At 45.8% G+C, this 25584-nt stretch overlaps 1 protein-coding gene across 1 annotated transcript; it reads right to left on the reverse strand.

Annotated features, from left to right (window-relative positions):
• Positions 1-12068: 12068 nt before the first annotated feature.
• Positions 12069-21585, reverse strand: LOC138641645 (zinc finger BED domain-containing protein 6-like). Its single transcript, XM_069729196.1, has 2 exons — positions 21522-21585; positions 12069-15579 (listed from the first exon to the last, which is right to left on the reverse strand). Exon 2 carries the CDS (start codon positions 15390-15392, stop codon positions 12138-12140), a length of 3255 nt encoding a protein of 1084 aa, XP_069585297.1. The 5' UTR covers positions 15393-15579; positions 21522-21585; the 3' UTR covers positions 12069-12137.
• Between the last annotated feature and the right edge of the window lie 3999 nt (positions 21586-25584).

Consider the following 25584-nt stretch of genomic DNA (forward strand, 5'->3'; position numbering starts at 1 on the left):
GACCAGTTCTTTCATCTTTGCCCAGCTGAGGTGCGACAGTTCGTGATGGACAGAGAACCCAAAGACGTGACGAAAGCAGCACAGATTGCCGATGCCTATGAGGCCAACCGTAGATCGGAAGGGCGGAAGCCAGTCACCACCAGCTGGAGAGGGGGTAAGCCTGCAACCAACGCCAGTACCCCTGCCAGCCAACACACCAGAGGTCCTGGCCCTGTGGCCAACAGCACCAGACCGACCACCGAACCTCGCACGTTTTTCACCTGCCATCAGACTGGTCACATCAGTCGCTCCTGCCCAACCAAGCAGAAGAACACCCAAGCCAAGGCCCCAGGGCCTAATGCAGCAGTTCTTTTGGTGGGTGGTGTGGTTGGGAGGGTGTGTGACAACGTACAGCACGTCACTGTGGGAGGCCATGTTGCTACAGGCCTCAAGGACAACGGGGCTGAACGAACCTTCATCCGACCCGAACTGGCGGCCCCTGAAGAAATCATTCTGGGGAAAACCCTAACTGTCACTGGGATTGGGGGCATCAGCTGTCCCTTACCGATGACCCGGGTTTTTATTGATTGGGGTGCTGGGAGCGGGGTGAAGGAAGTGGGGCTGTCTGATAATTTGCCCACTGATGTTTTGTTGGGGACTGATTTGGGGAGGATGTTTGCATACTACGTTCCTGACACCCCTCCCCAATCTACTAATGCGGGTAAAGTTAACCCTGATGATGATGATGATGATGATGGGAAATCGCATGTGTTACCTGACCATGCTTTATCTTGTAATGATGCATCTAATGACCATTTTTTCCCTAGGATTGATGGTGAAAATGTTGTACCTGTGCCAGCTGAACCTGATAATGATTTTTCTGTGAAGGTTAATGTGTCCATAGGTACAGGCGTGCCCAGCCACGTCGCTCTGCGGAGTGAGACGGCTGAGGAACCCCTAACAGGGGAATCGTGACAATTGGTGGCAGCGGTGGGATACCTAGGATAAGCCCCTGCTGTAAGCAAGAGGTCAATAGCCTTGTGTGTGGTTTTTCATCACATCGTGGAGTGGAGGGATAACTAAGATAAGCCCCCCTGCACATGTGATAGCCGTCTGTTGGCCTAAAGTCACCTCAATCCGTGACGTAGGGGTGACAGTCACGGTGTGAATCCTGACCCATTGGTGACAGCGGTCAGGGGAATCGTGACAAGTACCACTCCTCCTGTCCTGTATATACACTGCACAGTACCACTCCTCCTGTATATACACTGCACAGTACCACTCCTCCTGTCCTGTATATATATATACACTGCACAGCGCCACTCCTTCTGTCCTGTATATATACACTGCACAGTACCACTCCTCCTGTCCTGCATATATACACTGCACAGTAACACTCCTCCTGTCCTGTATATATACACTGCACAGTACCACTCCTATCCTGTATATATACACTGCACAGTACAACTCCTCCTGTCCTGTATACATGCACTGCACAGTACCACTCCTTCTGTCCTGTATATATACACTGCACAGTACCACTCCTCCTGTCCTGCATATATACACTGCACAGTACCACTCCTCCTGTCCTGTATATATATATACACTGCACAGCGCCACTCCTTCTGTCCTGTATATATGCACTGCACAGTACCACTCCTCCTGTCCTGCATATATACACTGCACAGTAACACTCCTCCTGTCCTGTATATATACGCTGCACAGTACCACTCCTCCTGTCCTGTATATATACACTGCACAGTACAACTCCTCCTGTCCTGTATACATGCACTGCACAGTACCACTCCTCCTGTATATATACACTGCACAGTACCACTCCTCCTGTCCTGTATATATACACTGCACAGTACCACTCCTCCTGTCCTGTATATATACACTGCACAGTACCACTCCTCCTGTCCTGTATATACACTGCACAGTACCACTCCTCCTGTATATATACACTACACAGTACCACTCCTCCTGTCCTGTATATATACACTGCACAGTACCACTCCTCCTGTCCTGTATATATACACTGCACAGCGCCACTCCTTCTGTCCTGTATATATGCACTGCACAGTACCACTCCTCCTGTCCTGTATATATACACTGCACAGTACCACTCCTCCTGTCCTGTATATATACGCTGCACAGTACCACTCCTCCTGTCCTGTATATATACACTGCACAGTACCACTCCTCCTGTCCTGTATATATACACTGCACAGTACAACTCCTCCTGTCCTGTATACATGCACTGCACAGTACCACTCCTCCTGTATATATACACTGCATAGTACCACTCCTCCTGTATATATACACTGCATAGTATCACTCCTCCTGTCCTGTATATACACTGCACAGTACCACTCCTGCTGTCCTGTATATATACACTGCACAGTACCACTCCTCCTGTCCTGTATATATACACTGCACAGTACCACTCCTCCTGTCCTGTATATATACACTGCACAGTACCACTCCTCCTGTCCTGTATATATACACTGCACAGTACCACTCCTCCTGTCCTGTATATATACACTGCACAGTATCACTTCTCCTGTCCTGTATATATACACTGCACAGTACCACTTCCCCCGTCCTGTGTATACACTGCACAGTACCACTCCTGTATATATACACTACACAGTACCACTCCTGTATATATACACTGCACAGTACCACTCCTCCTGTCCTGTATATATACACTGCACAGTACCGCTCCTCCTGTCCTGTATATATACACTGCACAGTACCACTCCTCCTGTCCTGTATATATACACTGCACAGTATCACTTCTCCTGTCCTGTATATATACACTGCACAGTACCACTTCCCCCGTCCTGTATATACACTGCACAGTACCACTCCTGTATATATACACTACACAGTACCACTCCTGTATATATACACTGCACAGTACCACTCCTATATATTGATATAGAAGGGTTAATAGTTTGCCTTTAACTACCTTGCCTTTAAGTGCCTTTTGCCTTTAAGTGTTAGAATTACTAGAATCTGTTGACTCAGTAGTCTGACGGTCTCCTCTTCAAGGAGACTGCACTTCTTATCATGTATGTTCTCAAGAGTCAGTACAACCTATTCTGGGTTATGGTAAATAAAGTATGACCCTGGGTGATGGTGGGGGCTACATGAGTTACATTGAAATGCATTATGTGTAAATGGTATAAAATATTGCTTCTTGCTCTATTACTGCAGATAAAAGTGACTTGCTCACAGGATATGTGTGAGGTGTCTTTTTGTCTCCAAGCGCGCTTGTAAAATGACGGGCGTAACTCCACAATTTGGCCCTCACTGGTGATCTGTCAGCTGACATTTGGGTCAGAACGAAAAACAGCTACGACAATATATACACTGCACAGTACCACTCCTGTATATATACACTGCACAGTACCACTCCTCCTGTCCTGTATATATACACTGCACAGTACCACTCCTCCTGTCCTGTATATATACACTGCACAGTACCCCTCCTCCTGTCCTGTATATATACACTGCACAGTACCACTCCTCCTGTATATATGCACTGCACAGTACCACTCCTCCTGTATATATACACTGCACAGTACCACTCCTCCTGTATATATACACTGCACAGTACCACTCCTCCTGTCCTGTATATATACACTGCACAGTACCACTCCTCCTGTCCTGTATATATACACTGCTCAGTACCACTCTTCCTGTCCTGTATATATACACTGCACAGTACCACTTCTCCTGTCCTGTATATACACTGCACAGCACCACTCCTCCTGTCCTGTATATACACTGCACAGTACCACTCCTCCTGTCCTGTATATATACACTGCTCAGTACCACTCCTCCTGTCCTGTATATATACACTGCACAGTACCACTCCTCCTGTCCTGTATATATACACTGCACAGTACCACTCCTCCTGTCCTGTATATATACACTGCACAGTACCACTCCTCCTGTCCTGTATATATACACTGCACAGCACCACTCCTCCTGTCCTGTATATACACTGCACAGTACCACTCCTCCTGTCCTGTATATATACACTGCTCAGTACCACTCCTCCTGTCCTGTATATATACACTGCACAGTACCACTCCTCCTGTCCTGTATATATACACTGCACAGTACCACTCCTCCTGTCCTGTATATATACACTGCACAGCACCACTCCTCCTGTCCTGTATATACACTGCACAGTACCACTCCTCCTGTCCTGTATATACACTGCACAGTACCACTCCTCCTGTCCTGTATATATACACTGCTCAGTACCACTCTTCCTGTCCTGTATATATACACTGCACAGTACCACTCCTCCTGTCCTGTATATATGGAGTGCCCCCGGGGGCCGTGGGGTACTCGGTACCGGGCCCCTGTCCTCAGTGGGGATGTCACGGTGGCTGACCCGATCCGTGGCCCTCGGGAGGGCCGTTGGTGCAGATTTTGGGGAAAAGTCTTTAAAAGGGATAATATTCGTGACGCCACCTGTGGTATTCGGTCAGGGTGACCGACACTGCTTAAGGGTCCACTGGGGTAATGTTATGGCAGCTAGATGGCGAAATTGGGGCCTTTAGGAATTGCTCCATGCCCATGGCCTGGTCCCAGGGTTCGAGGCGCTGGAGGCGGTGCTGCGACAGGGCACACTAGCAGGTCCTCAGTCACCAGGGCAGGGTCAGCGTCCTTACCTGCCACCACGGTGTCCTGGGTGTCGACTGGCTCTGCTGGCAGCGGTGTCCGCGATGGTGTCGGTAGCGGCTCCGATAGCGGTGCAGGGAGCGGTGTCAGCGCCGGTGGATCTTCCACAGGCGCCACCTGGTACGAGGCCTTGGTCTTCACCTGCAGGAGTTGATCTATCAGCTCCTCCATTCCAAGCTGCAGGGAACTAGCGTCAGCGGTGAGGATATGGCTGCGGTGCCCTTCTGGGTAGCTGGGGGAGTCCTCTGCTCCGACCTCACGCTCTGGCTTCGGGCGACTGGCCATGGCGTCCTCCACGTGGCTCACTTCCTCGTCTTTTTCCCGCTCTCTCCTCTGTGGGTGGTTCCTGTTTCGTTGTCTCCGCCCACCATTGAGGATCAGGAGGCGGATCTCGGCTGCTGACGGACACGTCCTCAAGGTACAGAAATCTTTAGACTGGGCGGCCATTGTTTTTCGCGCTTCTCAGTTCGTTCACGCCCATAACTCCACGCCCTTCTTCTCCAGCGCTCCTTGTGGCGCAGTAATGGCGGTGGTTTTGGCGGGAATTTTGGCGGCAAATGGCAATACACAGTCCTTAAGCACAAACAGTTCAAATACGATGCTGGCACAATTTCTAGGCGCACATCACCCGGTTTTCAGGCTTAAGTAGATCCTGTTCGTGACGCCAAAAAGTTTGGAGTGCCCCCGGGGGCCGTGGGTTACTCAGTACCGGGCCCTCTTCTATCCTCAGTGGGGATGTCACGGTGGCTGACCCGGTCCATGGCCCTCGGGAGGTCCGTTGGTGCAGATTTGGGGGAAAGGTCTTTAAAAGGGATAATATTCGTGACGCCACCTGTGGTATTCGGTCAGGGTGACCGACGCTGCTCAGAGGTCCACTGGGGTGATGTCATGGCAGCTAGATGGTGTACCTTCCCACAGGTGAAGTATGTCCCCAGGGCTTCCCAGAGTGTAGATGGTGAATGGTGCAAGGCGCAGTGAATAACGAGGACACAGGGGTGCCGTCTCTTTACCTTTACTAAAGGCTTCAGCATCCACAGTCCAGGGTAGGAACCACGTGGTAGGCAGAGTCCGGACGGTCTGAAGGCAATATCCAGAGTCCCCTTATCCAGGAGGAATTCAAAAGCCTTCCCCTAGCGCACAGTAACTCAGTATGTCCCTAATGTCACGGGGAGCCCAGGTAGGCTAAAGCTAATAACCCGGGCCCCTGCGATATCCCTCAGACTAGGGAAACCCTGTCTGACCCTCTCCCAGAGATTACACTGATGGTGTGCTTGTCTGGGCCACCAGGCCTGATCCTGACTCCTGTTTCAGTACTAATCTGAAACCTCCACCCTCCACCCAGTGATAATTCCTCACACCAACCCCTACAGAAAGCACAGACAGGGAAAACCAAAAACACACCGCGCCGCAAACACACTCAGGAAAACACTATAATGTGCACAGGGCAAAACAAAACACAAATATAGGAAGGAGAAATATGACAATAATAGGATCATACACCACCAGATATGGTATTTCCACTCCAAGACCACCACTCCGAACCGAGATCACCAGGCACAAGACACAAGCTATAATCGGCGACGCCCAAAGTTCAGAACTATTTAAAGGCCGTGGGCGTGACCCAGCCTCCAATCCGAGTATCAGCTAGATTAACCGCGGACAACCTAGATAAAATCTAGCCGGCGCCACTGAGCGCATAGTGGACGAATGCAGAATTACCGCTGTCTGTTGGACGCCCTAGTGTGAATAGCGTCCGACATGACACCTACTTGCATAAGCTACCATAAGGTCATCACTGTTGTTACTCCTCTCTGTCCCCCAGATGGTACAGATAGGACAAAACCCGTATGACTGATGGCCTGAGGCTTGTTTATAGGGACCCTAGAGACGCCCCGACCCCCACAAGTTACTACCGTGTCTTCTTAGGTATAAAGGTCGGACAGCCAACTTGGAATTAACTGTCCTGCCAGTCTCTGAAGTAACGGCATAGAGCTCTTTACTCCCTCGGTATTCTGGCCAAGTGCTTGACAAAGGTCTTTTGACCGAAACGTTGCCGTAGGAGGCAGAATAAAATGTGAGCTGCTTTTTCACTATCTGGTGTGGTGCTGTCCCTTTCTTCAATTTGGGTCTGGACCTTTTATCTGGGATGGACCCCCTGGGAGGACGTGCGCCCTGATGTCCATAGAGACGATGTAATTATAGGGTGCGGCCTATTTTCTTTGATGCAGGATCCTATCATGTATCTCTGTATACAGGGAGCTCTCCCTAGTGGTGGCTGCAGACAGGATCTTATCATGTATCTCTGTATACAGGGAGCTCCCCCTAGTGGAGGCTGCAGACAGGATCTTATCATGTATCTCTGTATACAGGGAGCTCCCCCTAGTGGTGGCTGCAGACAGGATCTTATCATGTATCTCTGTATACAGGGAGCTCCCCCTAGTGGTGACTGCAGACAGGATCTTATCATGTATCTCTGTATACAGGGAGCTCCCCCTAGTGGTGGCTGCAGACAGGATCTTATCATGTATCTCTGTATACAGGGAGCTCCCCCTAGTGGTGGCTGCAGACAGAATCTTATCATGTATCTCTGTATACAGGGAGCTCCCCCTAGTGGTGACTGCAGACAGGATCTTATCATGTATCTCTGTATACACGGAGCTCCCCCTAGTGGTAACTGCAGACAGTATCTTATCATGTATCTCTGTATACAGGGAGCTCCCCCTAGTGGTGGCTGCAGACAATATCTTATCATGTATCTCTGTATACAGGTAGCTCCCCCTAGTGGTGGCTGCAGACATGATCTTACCATGTATCTCTGTATACAGGGATCTCCCCCTAGTGGTGACTGCAGACAGGATCTTATCATGTATCTCTGTATACAGGGAGCTCCCCCTAGTGGAGGCTGCAGGGAGAATCTTATCATGTATCTCTGTATACAGGGAGCTCCTCCTAGTGGTGGCTGCAGACAGGATCTTATCATGCATCTCTGTATACAGGGAGCTCCCCCTAGTGGTGGCTGCAGACAGGATCTTATCATGTATCTCTGTATACAGGGAGCTCCCCCTAGTGGTGGCTGCAGACAGGATCTTATCATGTATCTCTATATACAGGGAGCTCCCCCTAGTGGTGGCTGCAGACAGGATCTTATCATGTATCTCTGTATACAGGGAGCTCCCCCTAGTGGTGGCTGCAGACAGGATCTTATCATGTATCTCTGTATACAGGGAGCTCCCCCTAGTGGAGGCTGCAGAGAGAATCTTATCATGTATCTCTGTATACAGGGAGCTCCTCCTAGTGGTGGCTGCAGACAGGATCTTATCATGCATCTCTGTATACAGGGAGCTCCCCCTAGTGGAGGCTGCAGAGAGAATCTTATCATGTATCTCTGTATACAGGGAGCTCCCCCTAGTGGTGACTGCAGACAGGATCTTATCATGTATCTTTGTATACAGGGAGCTCCCCCTAGTGGTGGCTGCAGAGAGGATCTTATCATGTATCTTTGTATACAGGGAGCTCCCCCTAGTGGTGGCTGCAGACAGGATCTTATCATGTATCTCTATATACAGGGAGCTCCCCCTAGTGGTGGCTGCAGACAAGATTTATCATGTATCTCTATATACAGGGAGCTCCCCCTAGTGGTGGCTGCAGACAGGATCTTATCATGTATCTCTGTATACAGGGAGCTCCCCCTAGTGGAGGCTGCAGATAGAATCTTATGTATCTCTATATACAGGGAGCTCTCCCTAGTGGTGACTACAGACAGGATCTTATCATGTATCTCTGTATACAGGGAGCTCCCCCTAGTGGTGGCTGCAGACAAGATTTGTCATGTATCTCTGTATACAGGGAGCTCCCCCTAGTGGTGGCTGCAGACAGGATCTTATCATGTATCTCTGTATACAGGGAGCTCCCCCTAGTGGAGGCTGCAGAGAGAATCTTATCATGTATCTCTGTATACAGGGAGCTCCTCCTAGTGGTGGCTGCAGACAGGATCTTATCATGCATCTCTGTATACAGGGAGCTCCCCCTAGTGGTGGCTGCAGACAGGATCTTATCATGTATCTCTGTATACAGGGAGCTCCCCCTAGTGGTGGCTGCAGACAGGATCTTATCATGCATCTCTGTATACAGGGAGCTCCCCCTAGTGGTGGCTGCAGACAGGATCTTATCATGTATCTCTGTATACAGGGAGCTCCCCCTAGTGGTGGCTGCAGACAGGATCTTATCATGTATCTCTGTATACAGTGAGCTCCCCCTAGTGGTGACTACAGACAGGATCTTATCATGTATCTCTGTATACGGGGAGCTCTCCCTAGTGGTGACTACAGACAGGATCTTATCATGTATCTCTGTATACGGGGAGCTCCCCCTAGTGGTGACTACAGACAGGATCTTATCATGTATCTCTGTATACAGGGAGCTTCTCCTAGTGGTGGCTGCAGACAGGATCTTACCATGTATCTCTGTATACAGGGATCTCCCCCTAGTGGTGACTGCAGACAGGATCTTATCATGTATCTCTGTATACAGGGATCTCCCCCTAGCGGTGACTGTAGACAGGTATAACTTTATTGGAGTTCTCTGTAAAAAAAAAAAAAAGCAGTAACTACTGTAATGATATATATGTAAATTTATAAGGCCAGTCGGAGACCCTTTATGGGAAAGGTTTCTGTAAGCACTTATTCGGTTTAAGCACATACACTTATCGATTTTCTCGAGCTTTGCAATTTTAAGATACAGGCTGCCCAAGCTTTTCAAAAATTGTAAATCAGCAGTCTCAGCATCCATAGGATAAACAATAGTGCTGGTTACATGAGACTACCCATGTGAATGCTTCCTCGGCTATCCTTGGCTGCGTCAGATGCACTGGACATGTTTGGCTACAGTTCCCCATATGCCCAGAAGTGGACACCACCTTAGGAGCTAATGAATTCATCACATGGGTCATTAATGGAAACCAGGACACAGGAGGGAACATAGTCTATCTGGACAATGCTGCTTTTGTTGTAGTAATGAAAACTTGGGACATAATTACTTAACCTCTAAGCAACTGACGATACGCATTAAAAAGTTGGCTGATAAGGGTACTTATTCCCTCATTGCCAGGGGTGGCCGAGACCCAGGAGGACATGGTCAGGGCCGGATCACGTGATCGACGTTATTCAGTGAATAATGGCCAACTGTTTCATTGATTTCTCTCTCTTCTATCATGATATACATGTCAGAGGACAGAGAAATGATGCCCCCCGAGACACCCCGGTAACTTGGCCATCCCCGAGCCCTCCTGATCTGTCCCTCGACCCGTTGTCATCTTCCTGGGAAAAAAAATGTCGGGGACATGCGCAGTGCGCCCACCGAGATCTGCCGGCCGGTACCCAGCAACCATAGGAAATGTTTCCTATTGGTTCCTTTTGATCACTGTGATCGACCCTATCACAATGATCAAAATAAAAATAAATAGTAAATTAAACCCCCCCTTTGTCGCCCCCTTAGTTATATAAAAAATATAAAATGTTTTATATTTCCCATTCTTTGCAGGTGGGGTTAGGGTTCTGTTAGGGTTGGGGTTAGAAGAGTTTTTTCTCAAAATAAAGATATGACGGTTTTACGCACAAGTGCTCCCTACTCAAGTTTGCATCGGTGCTCGGGTATGGATGGAGTATCACATATCCCTTTATTTGGAGGGCATTTAACAGCTGCACACATGCGGGGCAGGGACTCGAGCGTGTCACTCAAGCACCCGCAATATTCGGTGCATACCCGAGCACCGGATGCAAACTGTAGTAGCGAGCACTTGCACTAATGACGACATATTCAATATGACGACCTAATATCAAATTCTGTGACGTACCTGTGGGTTAAAAATGCTCATTATACCCCTGGATAAGATTCTTGGAGGGTGTGGTTTACAAAATGGTGTCACTTGTGGAGGTTTCCACTGTTTAGGCACATCAGGGGCTCTCTGAACGCAACATGGCCTCTGCTAATTTTTCCAGCAAATTTTACATTCCGAAAGACAAACCGCGCTCCTTCCCTTTTGAGCTTTGCCGTGCGCCCAAACAGCAGACCTCCCTCACAAATAGGGTATCGGTACTCAGGAGAAAATGCACAACAAATTTTGGGATCCATTTTATCCTGTTACTGTTGTAAAAATAAAAAAAGTTTGACTCTAAAGTTAATTTTTTTGTGATAAAAATGAAAAGTTCATTTTTTCCTTCCACATTGCGTCAGTTCCTGTGACGGACCTGAAGGGTTAATAAACTTTTTGAATGTGGTTTTGAGCACCTTGAGGGGTGCAGTTTGTAGAATGGTGTCACTTTTGGGCATTTTCTGTCGTATAGACCTCTCAGAGTCACTACAAATGTGAGGTGGTCCCTAAAAAAAATGGTTCTTTTAACCCTTCTAACAAAAAAATATGTTCCAAAATTGTGTTGATGTAAAGTAGACATGTGGGAAACGTTATTTATTAACTACTTTGTGTGACACAACTCTCTGATTTAAGGGCATAAGAATTAAAATGTTGAAAATTGTGAAATTTTCAACATTTTCACCCAATTTCCATATTTTTTCACAAATAAACGCAAGTCATATCTAAGACGTTTTATCATTATCATGAAGTACAATGTATCATGAGAAAACAATCTCAGAATCAGTGGAATCCGTTGAAGCGTTCCAGAATTATGACCTTATAAAGTTGACAGTGGTAAAATTTGGCTTGGTCATTAGGGTCAAAATTGGTTTGGTCATTAAGGGGTTAAAAGAAATGACATCTACAACATAAACTACATGTTGTCATGATCCAGTTCGGAGTTTGTGTTCAGCTGTCTTATCTCTGGACTGGTCATGTGGGAGTTAATCCTCTCTGCCTCACTTTGAAGCTGGCTGAGCTATTTAAGTCCTCTGCAGCCTGTGGGCTAGGGTCAGCTATAGTTCATGCTGCACAGTTTGAGCACCTGACCTGGATACTTGTACTAGTGTTCCTTTTGCCTCTGACTGCCTGCACCCTTTATGACTTGTTCTGACCTCTGGCTTGTACCCCGTCTCCGTCTTATGTCTCACGTTTTGGTTACCACATTCCCGGTAGGCTCTGACTTCTTGCTTGGCCCTGACTATGCTCTGCTCGCCCCTTCTGTACCGCGCTGCTATCTCCGTGTATGACCTTGGCTTGTCTGACTTCTCTTTTATTACCTGTGACACCTGTGTTGTTGTTCAGTGTTGCTGCACTGTGTGTACAACCTCTTTTCCTTAACCAGAACCCCCTGGTGGAGGTTGCTCTATACTGCACTGCAGCAGCACATTAGACATGTGTAGCAAAAAAAAGCTGTGATCCAGAGAACCAAGAAGTTTTCAAACATATAATCTCTTTACCACAGACACAAATCCCATGAGATTCAGGACTTTATTATATCTTGTATTTTCATAATCATAGACTGTTGAGCATATGATACACAAGTCTAGAATCCCTCATCACTGTCACTTTGCTCCATCTCGTTGTCGGAGGAGAAGATAAGAGGTGGTGGATTATAATTGGGGAAGTTCTCCAGATTGACCTTCAGGAATACAATGTGTTCCATCCCCTCCATGACATCTGGTCGACGTTGAGTGTCTATGAAGTTCCGAGGAGCTTTAAAGACTGATTCTGCAAACACACTTGAAGGAGGACATGTCAGGTACATAATGGCCAATTTCGTTAGTGATGGCCAAACACATGAGCGTTTTTGCCAGTAGATCAAAGGGTCAACCTTTGCTCCAATGGTTTTATTGTCTTGGAAATATCTCTCCACCATGACGCATGCAGAATGGCTCTCGGTTGACAAGGAAGCCCCAGTGGACTTGGAGGCCAAGAGGCCAACACTCTCCAAATGTTCAATTAATGATTTCTCCTTGTGGATTAAAGGTGGAGACCCCATGTTTTTCCTCCACTGTGGAGCCATAGTCATCCCACTGGACTCCAAGTCAAAATGTTTACTGGTTAATAGATGAGACTGACTCTCTTCTCTACTTTGAGAGGCTGAGTGATTTACCTGGGAGGACGAGTAAATAGAAGATGAAGACATGACCTCTTTTACTTTCTTAACAAGAACTTGCTTCCAATGGTCAATATCTGAGTCGGGAGGCAATATCGCTTCAATTCTTCCCTTGAAACGTGGATCCAGCAAGGTGGCCAAAACAAACTCTTCCTTTTGGAACATTTCATTGATACCATAGTCCGTAGAGAGTTTAAAAGCAAAACTATCAGCAAGAACAACCCCGTTAGCATCTCCTTTGCTTTCAAAATGTCCTCTAATTTGTTTCAGAAAGATATGAAGATACCGAAGTTCTGGCAACACCTGACTGATTGACGAATGACTGGCATTGACTTCTCGTATGGCCATCTCGAAGGGTTGTAAAAGATCCACCAGTGATGCCATGAGGTTCCAGTGACAAGAACTTAGATGAATGTCAACAGTTTCCACTTTATGCATCACTAAGTATTCCTGGACAGTTCTCTGCTGCTCTAGGAGTCTCTGCAACATGTAGAAAGTAGAGGTCCAATTAGACAGAGTTTCAAATTTGAGAGAATGCTTGGGCAGATTATTTTGGAACTGGAGATCACTAAGAATTCTTCTTGCTCTGGATGAGTTGCTAAAGTGGCTGCACACTTTTCTGGCCATGGTGAGCATTCCTGCAATGTAGCGATTATTCTGTAGGAAATCCATAACCAACAGGTTTAGTGAATTGGTAAAGCAAGGTACATATGTGTAATTTGCTCCTATAATTGCATGGATAACACTAGAATCTCTGCTGGAGACAAAGAAACCGGGGCAGAGAGCATTGGGCGCAAGCCACAAACTAACTTGTCGAACTAATTCCTGTTGGATATTGCCCTCGGTATATTCCTTGGGAAAGCGTTTAATGCATATGACAGCATACATCCTCTCTGTAGACTGATCGGCATCTGGTCTTAAAATCACCCAGTGGGCTGTTAGGGCTAAATAATTCATGGTAAGGTCACTGGACCACACATGGGCTGTGATGTGGACTTGAGGACATCCTGACATCTTTAAATCACTAACTATCCTCTCACACACTGCCTCATAAAGCTGAGGAACGGCCTTTCCAGAGAAGAAGGATCTCATAGGAACTGAGTAGTGAGGGTCTGCCTGTGCCATAAACTTCTGAAAAGCTTTAGAGGTAATGAACGAATAGGGGAGGGTCATCTCACACATTAGTTCAGTGATATTCCTGTTCCAGGATTGTGCCTTGGGGTGATCGGAAGGGTATTTTCCATTTGCTTTCAGAATAATGCTAGTTGGTTCCAGAATTGTTTCCTTAAAAGAAATGCCATTACTACTTGACCTCTCGGCATCTTCGTTTTCATTGTCAAACACTATGGGCACAGTGTGGAGCATTGGGTTAAGGTCTCCCGACATCTCGGGAGGATACATACTGAAACTAGTTGACCCAAACTGACCAAAAGATGGTTGAGGATACACAACTGTATCATCCGCCTCTTCATCCTCATCTTCAATCACACTGAAGCTCTTAGGCTTATTAATTTTCCCTCGGCTCCACTCTAACGGATGTTTTCCTTCAAGATGTCTCATAAGAGCTGAAGTTCCAAAATGACCTCCTAGTTTTCCACGACCAACACTTGCTTGGCACATATTGCAAATAGCTCGGCAAATATTTGTACGGTCAAGGGAGAAGAACCGCCATACAGCGGAAGCAGACTTTCGTCGACGAGCTCCTGCTGGGACAGGAGAATAATCTGTAGAGCTGAAGGTCCGTGAAACTATGTGTTGTGTCTTCTCTAGCCCAGGTGAGGGGTTGGAAGGATTTCTGGTATCAATAAGAATATTGGAGTCAGAGTCAAAATTGTCAAAGCTGGTAACCTGCTCAGCCTTCCTCTTTTTACTGGTCATCTCTTCTCCAAATTCCACCATAGTGCTTTCTCCTCTTTCTTTCTCCTCTTCCTCATCGCTAGAGTCAATAATCTCATATGTTTTGGGGGAGCCATGAGCTTCAGGCCACACCAGAGGATTTTTCCCACTTGACATACGCCTTTGATAAAGTAATTGCGCAATGCCCACACTGAACAGGTTTTGGTAAGACTCTTCTTTTTCATCTTCATCCTCATAAACTTCCTCTTCTTCTTCTTCTCCATCCAACTTTTGGATTTTCATAGACCTTCGTTGTGCCCATTGTTGGGGATGTTTACTCTCCAAGTGGCGTTTTAGAGCAGTGGTGCCAAACCTGCCCCCAAGCTTACCCCGGCTGACACTCATACGACAGAGACTACAAATAGCCCTAGAGATAATGGTAGGGTCGCGGCAGAAAAATTGCCAGACTTCAGATGTGGACTTTCTCTTCCTGGTTGGCCGGACCACTAAAGGAGTAGAGTACTGAGAACTACTGATCATATTCAGAGACCTTTCATCCTCGCCATGACATTTCTCGGGATCAGCCCTCAAAACCAAAGCATTTAGGTTTGCTCCTTTTCTTTTCCTCGGAAAAGATATTGACCATGAAGAAACATCATCATCGCTGGATTCTAACTTGATTTCGATTTCAGAAACCGTTTCCGTTTGTGATTTTTTCATTTCACTTATTTCACACTCTGAATAATCTTTATCCAAAAACTCAACAGTGTCTGCATCCATTGCTTGAGGGAGCGGGTCTTGGACAGAGTCACGCTCTACAAGGCGTCCTCTAAGGTCTTCTGACATGACGACACTAACAGTGGATCTACTACACAGCTCTATATGGACTGCAGGTTTGTTGGGGTATCATTCCGGTTTTGTAAGTTCAAATATAGTTGTTCACGATGATTATTCTGGAAGACATGATTCCTCACACTCAGACGGACACTGGAATTTTCAGAATTATTTTGATGAAATGTTTAGAAGAACAAAGCTGTAAAAAGAGAAGCAACTGTAATAAATACCACTAATGTTATAATTAAAAGACACAATCACTTTTATACAAACAGTGGCGCAGTCACTGTGTACATACATGACATTACTGATCCTGAGTTACATCCTGTATTATACCCCAGAGATGCACTCACTATTCTGCTGGTGCAGTCACTGTGTACATACATGACATTACTGATCCTGAGTTACATCCTGTATTATACTCCAGAGCTGCACTCATTATTCTGCTGGTGCAATCACTGTGTACATACATGACATTACTGATCCTGAGTTACATCCTGTATTATACTCCAGAGCTACACTCACTATTCTGCTGGTGCAGTCACTGTGTACATACATTACATGACTGATCCCGAGTTACATCCTGTATTATACTCCAGAGCTGCACTCACTATTCTGCTGGTGCAGTCACTGTGTACATACATTACATTACTGATCCTGAGTTACATCCTGTATTATACCCCAGAGCTGTACTCACTATTCTGCTGGTGAAGTCACTGTGTACATACATTATGTAACTGATCCTGAGTTACCTCCTGTATTATACTCCAGAGCTGCACTCACTATTCTGCTGGTGCAGTCACTGTGTACATACATTACATTACTGATCCTGAGTTACATCCTTTATTATACCCCAGAGCTGCACTCACTATTCTGCTGGTGCAGTCACTGTGTACATACATTACATTACTGATCCTGAGTTGCCTCCTGTATTAAACTCCAGAGCTGCACTTACTATTCTGCTGGTGCAGTCACTGTGTACATACATTACATTACTGATCCTGAGTTACATCCTGAATTATACTCCAGAGCTGCACTCACTATTCTGCTGGTGCAGTCACTGTGTACATACATTACATTACTGATCCTGAGTTACATCCTGAATTATACTCCAGAGCTGCACTCACTATTCTGCTGGTGCAGTCACTGTGTACATACATTACATTACTGATCCTGAGTTACATCCTGTATTATACCCCAGAGCTGCACTCACTATTCTGCTGGTGCAGTCACTGTGTACATACATTACTGATCCTGAGTTACCTCCTGTATTATACCCCAGAGCTGCACTCACTATTCTGCTGGTGCAGTCACTGTGTACACACATTACATTACTGATCCTGAGTTACCTCCTGTATTATACCCCAGAGCTGCACTCACTATTCTGCTGGTGCAGTCACTGTGTGCATACATTACTGATCCTGAGTTACATCCTGTATTATACCCCAGAGCTGCACTCACTATTCTGCTGGTGCAGTCACTGTGTACTTTCATTACATTACTGATGCTGAGTTACATTCTGTATTATACCCAAGAGCTGCACTCACTATTCTGCTGGTGCAGTCACTGTGTACACACATTACATTACTGATCCTGAGTTACCTCCTGTATTATACCCCAGAGCTGCACTCACTATTCTGCTGGTGCAGTCACTGTATACATACATTACATTACTGATCCTGAGTTACATCCTGTATTATACCCCAGAGCTGCACTAACTATTCTGAAGGTGCAATCACTGTGTACATACATTACATTACTGATCCTGAGTTACATCCTGTATTATACTCCAGAGCTGCACTCACTATTCTGCTGGTGCAGTCACTGTGTACACACATTACATTACTGATCCTGAGTTACCTTCTGTATTATACCCCAGAGCTGCACTCACTATTCTGCTGGTGCAGTCACTGTGTACATACATTACTGATCCTGAGTTACATCCTGTATTATACCCCAGAGCTGCACTCACTGTTCTGCTGGTGCAGTCACTGTGTACATACATTACATTACTGATCCTGAGTTACCTCCTGTATAATAACCCAGAGCTGCACTCACTATTCTGCTGGTGCAGTCACTGTGTACATACATTACTGATCCTGAGTTACCTCCTGTATAATACCCCAGAGTTGCACTCACTATTCTGCTGGTGCAGTCACTGTGTACATACATTACATTTTCTGATCCTGAGTTACCTCCTGTATTATACCCCAGAGCTGCACTCACTATTCTGCTGGTGCAGTCACTGTGTACATACATTACATTACTGATCCTGAGTTACATCCTGTATTATACCCCAGAGCTGCACTCACTATTCTGCTGGTGCAGTCACTGTGTACATACATTACATTACTGATCCTGAGTTACATCCTGTATTATATCCCAGAGCTGCACTCACTATTCTGCTGATGCAGTCACTGTGTACATACATTACATTACTGATCCTGAGTTACATCCTGTATTATACCCCAGAGCTGCACTCACTATTCTGCTGGTGCAGTCACTGTGTACATACATTACATTACTGATCCTGAGTTACATCCTGTATTATATCCCAGAGCTGCACTCACTATTCTGCTGGTGCAGTCACTGTGTACATACATTACATTACTGATCCTGAGTTACATCCTGTATTATACCCCAGAGCTGTACTCACTATTCTGCTGGTGCAGTCACTGTGTACATACATTACATTACTGATCCTGAGTTACATCCTGTATTATACCCCAGAGCTGTACTCACTATTCTGCTGGTGCAGTCACTGTGTACATACATTACATTACTGATCCTGAGTTACATCCTGTATTATATCCCAGAGCTGCACTCACTATTCTGCTGGTGCAGTCACTGTGTACATACATTACATTACTGATCCTGAGTTACATCCTGTATTATACCCCAGAGCTGCACTCACTATTCTGCTGGTGCAGTCACTGTGTACATACATTACTGATCCTGAGTTACATCCTGTATTATCCTCCAGAGCTGCACTCACTATTCTGCTGGTGCAGTCACTGTGTACATACAGTACATTACTGATCCTGAGTTATATCCTGTATTATACTCCAGAGCTGCCCTCACTATTCTGCTGGTGCAGTCACTGTGTACATACATTACTGACCCTGAGTTACATCCTGTATTATACTCCAGAGCTGCACTCACTATTCTGCTGGTGCAGTCACTGTGTACATACATTACTGACTCCGAGTTACATCCTGTATTATACTCCAGAGCTGCACTCACTATTCTGCTGGTGCAGTCACTGTGTACATACATTACATTACTGATCCTGAGTTACATCCTGTATTATACCCCAAAGCTGCACTCACTATTCTGCTGGTGCAGTCACTGTGTACATACATACATTACTGATCCTGAGTTACATCCTGTATTATACCCCAGAGCTGCACTCACTATTCTGCTGGTGCAGTCACTGTGTACATACATACATTACTGATCCTGAGTTACATCCTGTATTATACCCCAGAGCTGCACTCACTATTCTGCTGGTGCAGTCACTGTGTACATACATTACTGATCCTGAGTTACATCCTGTATTATACTCCAGAGCTGCGCTCACTATTCTGCTGGTGCAGTCACTGTGTACATACATTACGTTACTGATCCTGAGTTACATCCTGTATTATACTCCAGAGCTGCACTCACTATTCTGCTGGTGCAGTCACTGTGTACATACATTACATTACTGATCCTGAGTTACCTCCTGTATTATACCCCAGAGCTGCACTCACTATTCTGCTGGTGCAGTCACTGTGTACATACATTACTGATCCTGAGTTACATCCTGTATTATACTCCAGAGCTGCACTCACTATTCTGCTGGTGCAGTCACTGTGTACATACATTACATTACTGATCCTGAGTTACCGCCTGCATTATCCTCCAGAGCTGCACTCACTATTCTGCTGGTGCAGTCACTGTGTACATACATTACTGATCCTGAGTTACCTCCTGTATTATACTCCAGAGCTGCACTCACTATTCTGCTGGTGCAGTTACTGTGTACATACCTTACATTACTGATCCTGAGTTACATCCTGTATTATACCCCAGAGCTGCACTCACTATTCTGCTGGTGCAGTCACTGTGTACATACATACATTACTGATCCTGAGTTACATCCTATATTATACCCCAGAGCTGCACTCACTATTCTGCCGGTGCAGTCACTGTGTACATACATTACTGATCCTGAGTTACATCCTGTATTATACCCCAGAGCTGCACTCACTATTCTGCTGGTGCAGTCACTGTGTACATACATTACTGATCCTGAGTTACATCCTGTATTATACCCCAGAGCTGCACTCACTATTCTGCTGGTGCAGTCACTGTGTACATACATTACATTACTGATCCTGAGTTACCTCCTGTATTATACTCCAGGCTGCACTCACTATTCTGCTGGTGCAGTCACTGTGTACATACATTACTGATCCTGAGTTACCTCCTGTATTATACTCCAGAGCTGCACTCACTATTCTGCTGGTGCAGTCACTGTGTACATACATTACATTACTGATCCTGAGTTACATCCTGTATTATACTCCAGAGCTGCACTCACTATTCTCCTGATGCAGTCACTGTGTACATACATTACATTACTGATCCTGAGTTACCTCCTGTATTATACCCCAGAGCTGCACTCACTATTCTGCTGGTGCAGTCACTGTGTACATACATTACTGATCCTGAGTTACCTCCTGTATTATACCCCAGAGCTGCACTCACTATTCTGCTGGTGCAGTCACTGTGTACATACATTACATTACTGATCCTGAGTTACATCCTGTATTATACCCCAGAGCTGCACTCACTATTCTGCTGGTGCAGTCACTGTGTACATACATTACATTACTGATCCTGTGTTACATCCTGTATTATACTCCAGAGCTGCACTCGCTATTCTGCTGGTGCAGTCACTGTGTACATATATTACATTACTGATCCTGAGTTACCTCCTGTATTATACCCCAGAGCTGCACTCACTATTCTGCTGCTGCAGTCACTGTGTACATACATTACATTACTGATCCTGAGTTACATCCTGTATTATACCCCAGAGCTGCACTCACTATTCTGCTGGTGCAGTCACTGTGTACATACATTACATTACTGATCCTGAGTTACCTCCTGTATTATATCCCAGAGCTGCACTCACTATTCTGCTGGTGCAGTCACTATGTACATACATTACATTACTGATCCTGAGTTACATCCTGTATTATACTCCAGAGCTGCACTCACTATTCTGCTGGTGTAGTCACTGTGTACATACATTACATTTCTGATCCTGAGTTACCTCCTGTATTATACCCCAGAGCTGCACTCACTATTCTGCTGGTGCAGTCACTGTGTACATACATTACATTACTGATCCTGAGTTACATCCTGTATTATACCCCAGAGCTGCACTCACTATTCTGCTGGTGCAGTCACTGTGTACATACATTACATTACTGATCCTGAGTTACATCCTGTATTATACTCCAGAGCTGCACTCACTATTCTGCTGGTGCAGTCACTGTGTGCATACATTACATTACTGATCCTGAGTTACATCCTGTATTATACTCCAGAGCTGCACTCACTATTCTGCTGGTGCAGTCACTGTGTACATACATTACATTACTAAACCTGAGTTACATCCTGTATTATACCCCAGAGCTGCACTCACTATTCTGCTGCTGCAGTCAGTGTACATACATTACATTACTGATCCTGAGTTACATCCTGTATTATACTCCAGAGCTGCACTCACTATTCTGCTGCTGCAGTCACTGTGTACATACATTACATTACTGATCCTGAGTTACATCCTGTATTATACTCCAGAGCTGCACTCACTATTCTGCTGCTGCAGTCACTGTGTACATACATTACTGATCCTGAGTTACATCCTGTATTATACCCCAGAGCTGCACTCACTATTCTGCTGCTGCAGTCACTGTGTACATACATTACATTACTGATCCTGAGTTACCTCCTGTATTATACCCCAGAGCTGCACTCACTATTCTGCTGCTGCAGTCACTGTGTTCATACATTACTCTATAGTTGAGCCCTGGTCTCCCCCTATTATCACCGCGGTTTATGATGACATGTTGTTGTTGTTGTTACCTGGGAGGCTCAGGGCTCAGTAAGCAGCCATTATCCTTCCTTCAGGCCACACCCTCCAGTGGATTGTACCATCTTCCGTGAGAAGATGGACGTTTTCATAATAGTTTGTGTGTTACATCAGCATTTCCTATTCCTCCCCTCACTGCTCGGTGTAATGGTATAACCCTTAACACTGAATGTAAGTAACCATTTCCTCTCCTCACTGTTGGGCTGTAATGATACGATCCTTTACCCTTACTGCAGACCTCCCTACACTGGTGGCAATAATGGTACAGCCCAGCAGCCTCATTTGTGGCTGTGCTCCGCATCTATCAGAACACCCCCATATCTAGGTATAGTGGCATATTCCTCCATTCTCTTATTAACCAGTTCCTCCCCAGCAGAGAATTAGGAAATAACTTGTACAGGTCCTTCTCAAAAAATTAGAATATAGTGTTAAATTTCATTATTTACCATAATGTAATGATTACAATTAAACTTTCATATATTATAGATTCATTATCCACCAACTGAAATTTGTCAGGTCTTTTATTGTTTAAATACTGATGATTTTGGCATACAACTCCTGATAACCCAAAAAACCTGTCTCAATAAATTAGCATATTTCACCCATCCAATCAAATAAAAGTGTTTTTTAATAACAAACAAAAAAACCATCAAATAATAATGTTCAGTTATGCACTCAATACTTGGTCGGGAATCCTTTGGCAGAAATGACTGCTTCAATGCGGCGTGGCATGGAGGCAATCAGCCTGTGACACTGCTGAGATGTTATGGAGGCCCAGGATGCTTCAATAGCGGCCTTAAGCTCATCCAGAGTGTTGGGTCTTGCGTCTCTCAACTTTCTCTTCACAATATCCCACAGATTCTCTCTGGGGTTCAGGTCAGGAGAGTTGGCAGGCCAATTGAGCACAGTAATACCATGGTCAGTAAACCATTTACCAGTGGTTTTGGCACTGTGAGCAGGTGCCAGGTCGTGCTGAAAAATGAAATCTTCATCTCCATAAAGCATTTCAGCCGATGGAAGCATGAAGTGCTCCAAAATCTCCTGATAGCTAGCTGCATTGACCCTGCCCTTGATGAAACACAGTGGACCAACACCAGCAGCTGACATGGCACCCCACACCATCACTGACTGTGGGTACTTGACACTGGACTTCAGGCATTTTGGCATTTCCTTCTCCCCAGTCTTCCTCCAGACTCTGGCACCTTGATTTCCGAATGACATGCAAAATTTGCTTTCATCAGAAAAAAGTACTTGGGACCACTTAGCAACAGTCCAGTGCTGCTTCTCTGTAGCCCAGGTCAGGCGCCTCTGCCGCTGTTTATGGTTCAAAAGTGGCTTTACCTGGGGAATGCGGCACCTGTAGCCCATTTCCTGCACACGCCTGTGCACGGTGGCTCTGGATGTGTCCACACCAGACTCAGTCCACTGCTTCCTCAGGTTCCCCAAGGTCTGGAATCGGTCCTTCTCCACAATCTTCCTCAGGGTCCGGTCTCCTCTTCTCGTTGTACAGCGTTTTCTGCCACATTGTTTCCTTCCAACAGACTTACCATTGAGGTGCCTTGATACAGCACTCTGGGAACAGCCTATTTGTTGAGAAATTTCTTTCTGGGTCTTACCCTCCTGCTTGAGGGTGTCAATGATGGCCTTCTTGACATCTGTCAGGTCGCTAGTCTTACCCATGATGGGGGTTTTGAGTAATGAACCAGGCAGGGAGTTTATAAAAGCCTCAGGTATCTTTTGCATGTGTTTAGAGTTAATTAGTTGATTCAGAAGATTAGGGTAATAGGTCGTTTAGAGAACCTTTTCTTGATATGCTAATTTATTGAGACAGGTTTTTTGGGTTATCAGGAGTTGTATGCCAAAATCATCAGTATTAAAACAATAAAAGACCTGACAAATTTCAGTTGGTGGATAATGAATCTATAATATATGAAAGTTTAATTGTAATCATTACATTATGGTAAATAATGAAATTTAACACTATATGCTAATTTTTTGAGAAGGACCTGTATTTGGAAAGTTGGTGTCTGAAAATGTGCAGACCGATGCGCAGTACGGCCCCCAGCATAGGGCCTGTCACCCAGCTTTCCTAGATCCTGAATGGTAAGCCTACACAGTGATAATATAGTCGCTCTTAGGCCTCTTTCACACTTGCGTCAGTACGGGTCTGTCGCTAAGCGTCGGTGCGACGTACTGACGCACGTTGTGAAATTTGTCACGACGTGCGCAGCGGATGCTTTTTTTCAACGCGTCCGCTGCCCATTCTGAAGTCCGGGGAGGAGAGGGCGGAGTTCCGGCCGCGCATGCGCGGTAGGAAATGGCGGATCCGACGTACGAAAAAACATTACATTGAATGTTTTTTCGTGAGAACGGTCCGTCACATACCGACGCATCCAGTGCACGATGGACGGCCATACGTCGCAATCCGTCAGCAATACAAGGCTATGGGAAAAAAACGCATCCTGCGGGCAAATTTGCAGGATCCGTTTTTTCCCCGAAACTATCGATTGCGACAGACGTCACACGACGCAAATGTGAAAGATGCCTCAGGCCTTCCATCTTTCAGCTCCCGTCACAATCCGTCGATTTCCCGCATTTTCCCATAGACTTGTGTTAGCCACGGATTGTGGCGGATGGCCGTCCGTTTCATCCGTCTTTCCCTGGATCCTGCATAAAAATAACGGTCCGTCAGGCGGAGACAACGTTCAGAGGAAAGTTTTTTCTGCGCGTCGGAAAATCGGTCCGCGACGCATCCTGCGCTGCCCGTCACTGGCTACAATGGAACCCTATGGGCGCAGGATGCGTCGCTGCCTGTGAAAAGCAGGAATCCGGCGATGGGTCCCGTCTTATCAAAGGGAGCATGCGCGGAAGAATTTCCCCTCAGGGAACTTCTCGCTCGCTCTCTTTATATTTATACTATTGATGCTGCCTATGCATCATCAATAGTAACAAGATAAAATGTGAAAAATAATAATAAAAAAAATCGCAATATTCTCGCCCGCCGGCCTTCCCACGCAGACCGTGACTTCTCGTGAGTTTTCGCAATGTAGTACTAGGAGTGCTAGCTGCCGGGAGCATCGCTGCGCGGGAACGCCGGTTGGTGAGACTACTGCGATTTTTTTAAATTTTTTTTTATCCTGGTTTGTGTTGTGTATGCGTTTTCGCAGGGGAAAACGGCTGGAAAGACGCATACACAACAGGTGCACATAGCCTCGACGGGTCCGTCAGAAAAACGGGCCCAGTGCACGCGTTTTCCACAATCTGCACAGGATCCGTCATTTCAACTTCTTGACGGATCCTGTGCAGATTTGGAAGACGGAAGTGTGAAAGTAGGCTAAGGCTCTGTGCACACGTAGAATTGATAAATCGGCAGTGCAAAAACACTGCGTTTTTACTGTGGATTTACCGCGGTTTTTGGGCGGTTTCCACTGCGGTTTTCTGTTATGGATCAGGTGTAAAACCGCTGCGGAATCCACAGAAAGAAGTGACACGCTGCAGAATATGTTGGCGCTATATAAATAAAAAATGATTATTATTACAGTGCCTGCAGACAGAGAAACAGCGCCCCCTGCCTTCATAGGGTCCTCACTGCTGATGGATCTATGAACTGTCTCACCTCGTCTTCAATTTATTGTCCGCATATGTCCTAATGGTAAAGAGCTGCGGAATATGATTAAAATGATCATCATTATTATTATTATGGGGTCAGTGCGCCGAGGATTCAGTCATCGGTCTGAGAATATAGAGCGGTCGCTGTTAGGCTATGTGCCCACGTTGCAGAATATATGCAGAATTTTCCTCATCAAAACCGGACTCCCTCGCCAGGAAATCCGCTTGCGTTTTTCTAGCCTTTTTTTGCGGTTTTCATGCATTTTTTTTCCATGCGTCCAAATACCATTCTAAAGCAGCAAAATCGCCGATTTTCCACAAAATTAACGAACATGCTACGTTTTTTCTGCAGAAAAAATATGCAGAATGGGCACAACAACTGCAAAATGCCATTAAAAATAATGGGATCCTTTATGTAAGCGTTAGTGATGAGCGAGTGAACTCATG

The sequence above is a fragment of the Ranitomeya imitator genome, chromosome 6, assembly GCF_032444005.1.
Source record: "Ranitomeya imitator isolate aRanImi1 chromosome 6, aRanImi1.pri, whole genome shotgun sequence".
Classification (NCBI taxonomy): domain Eukaryota; kingdom Metazoa; phylum Chordata; class Amphibia; order Anura; family Dendrobatidae; genus Ranitomeya; species Ranitomeya imitator.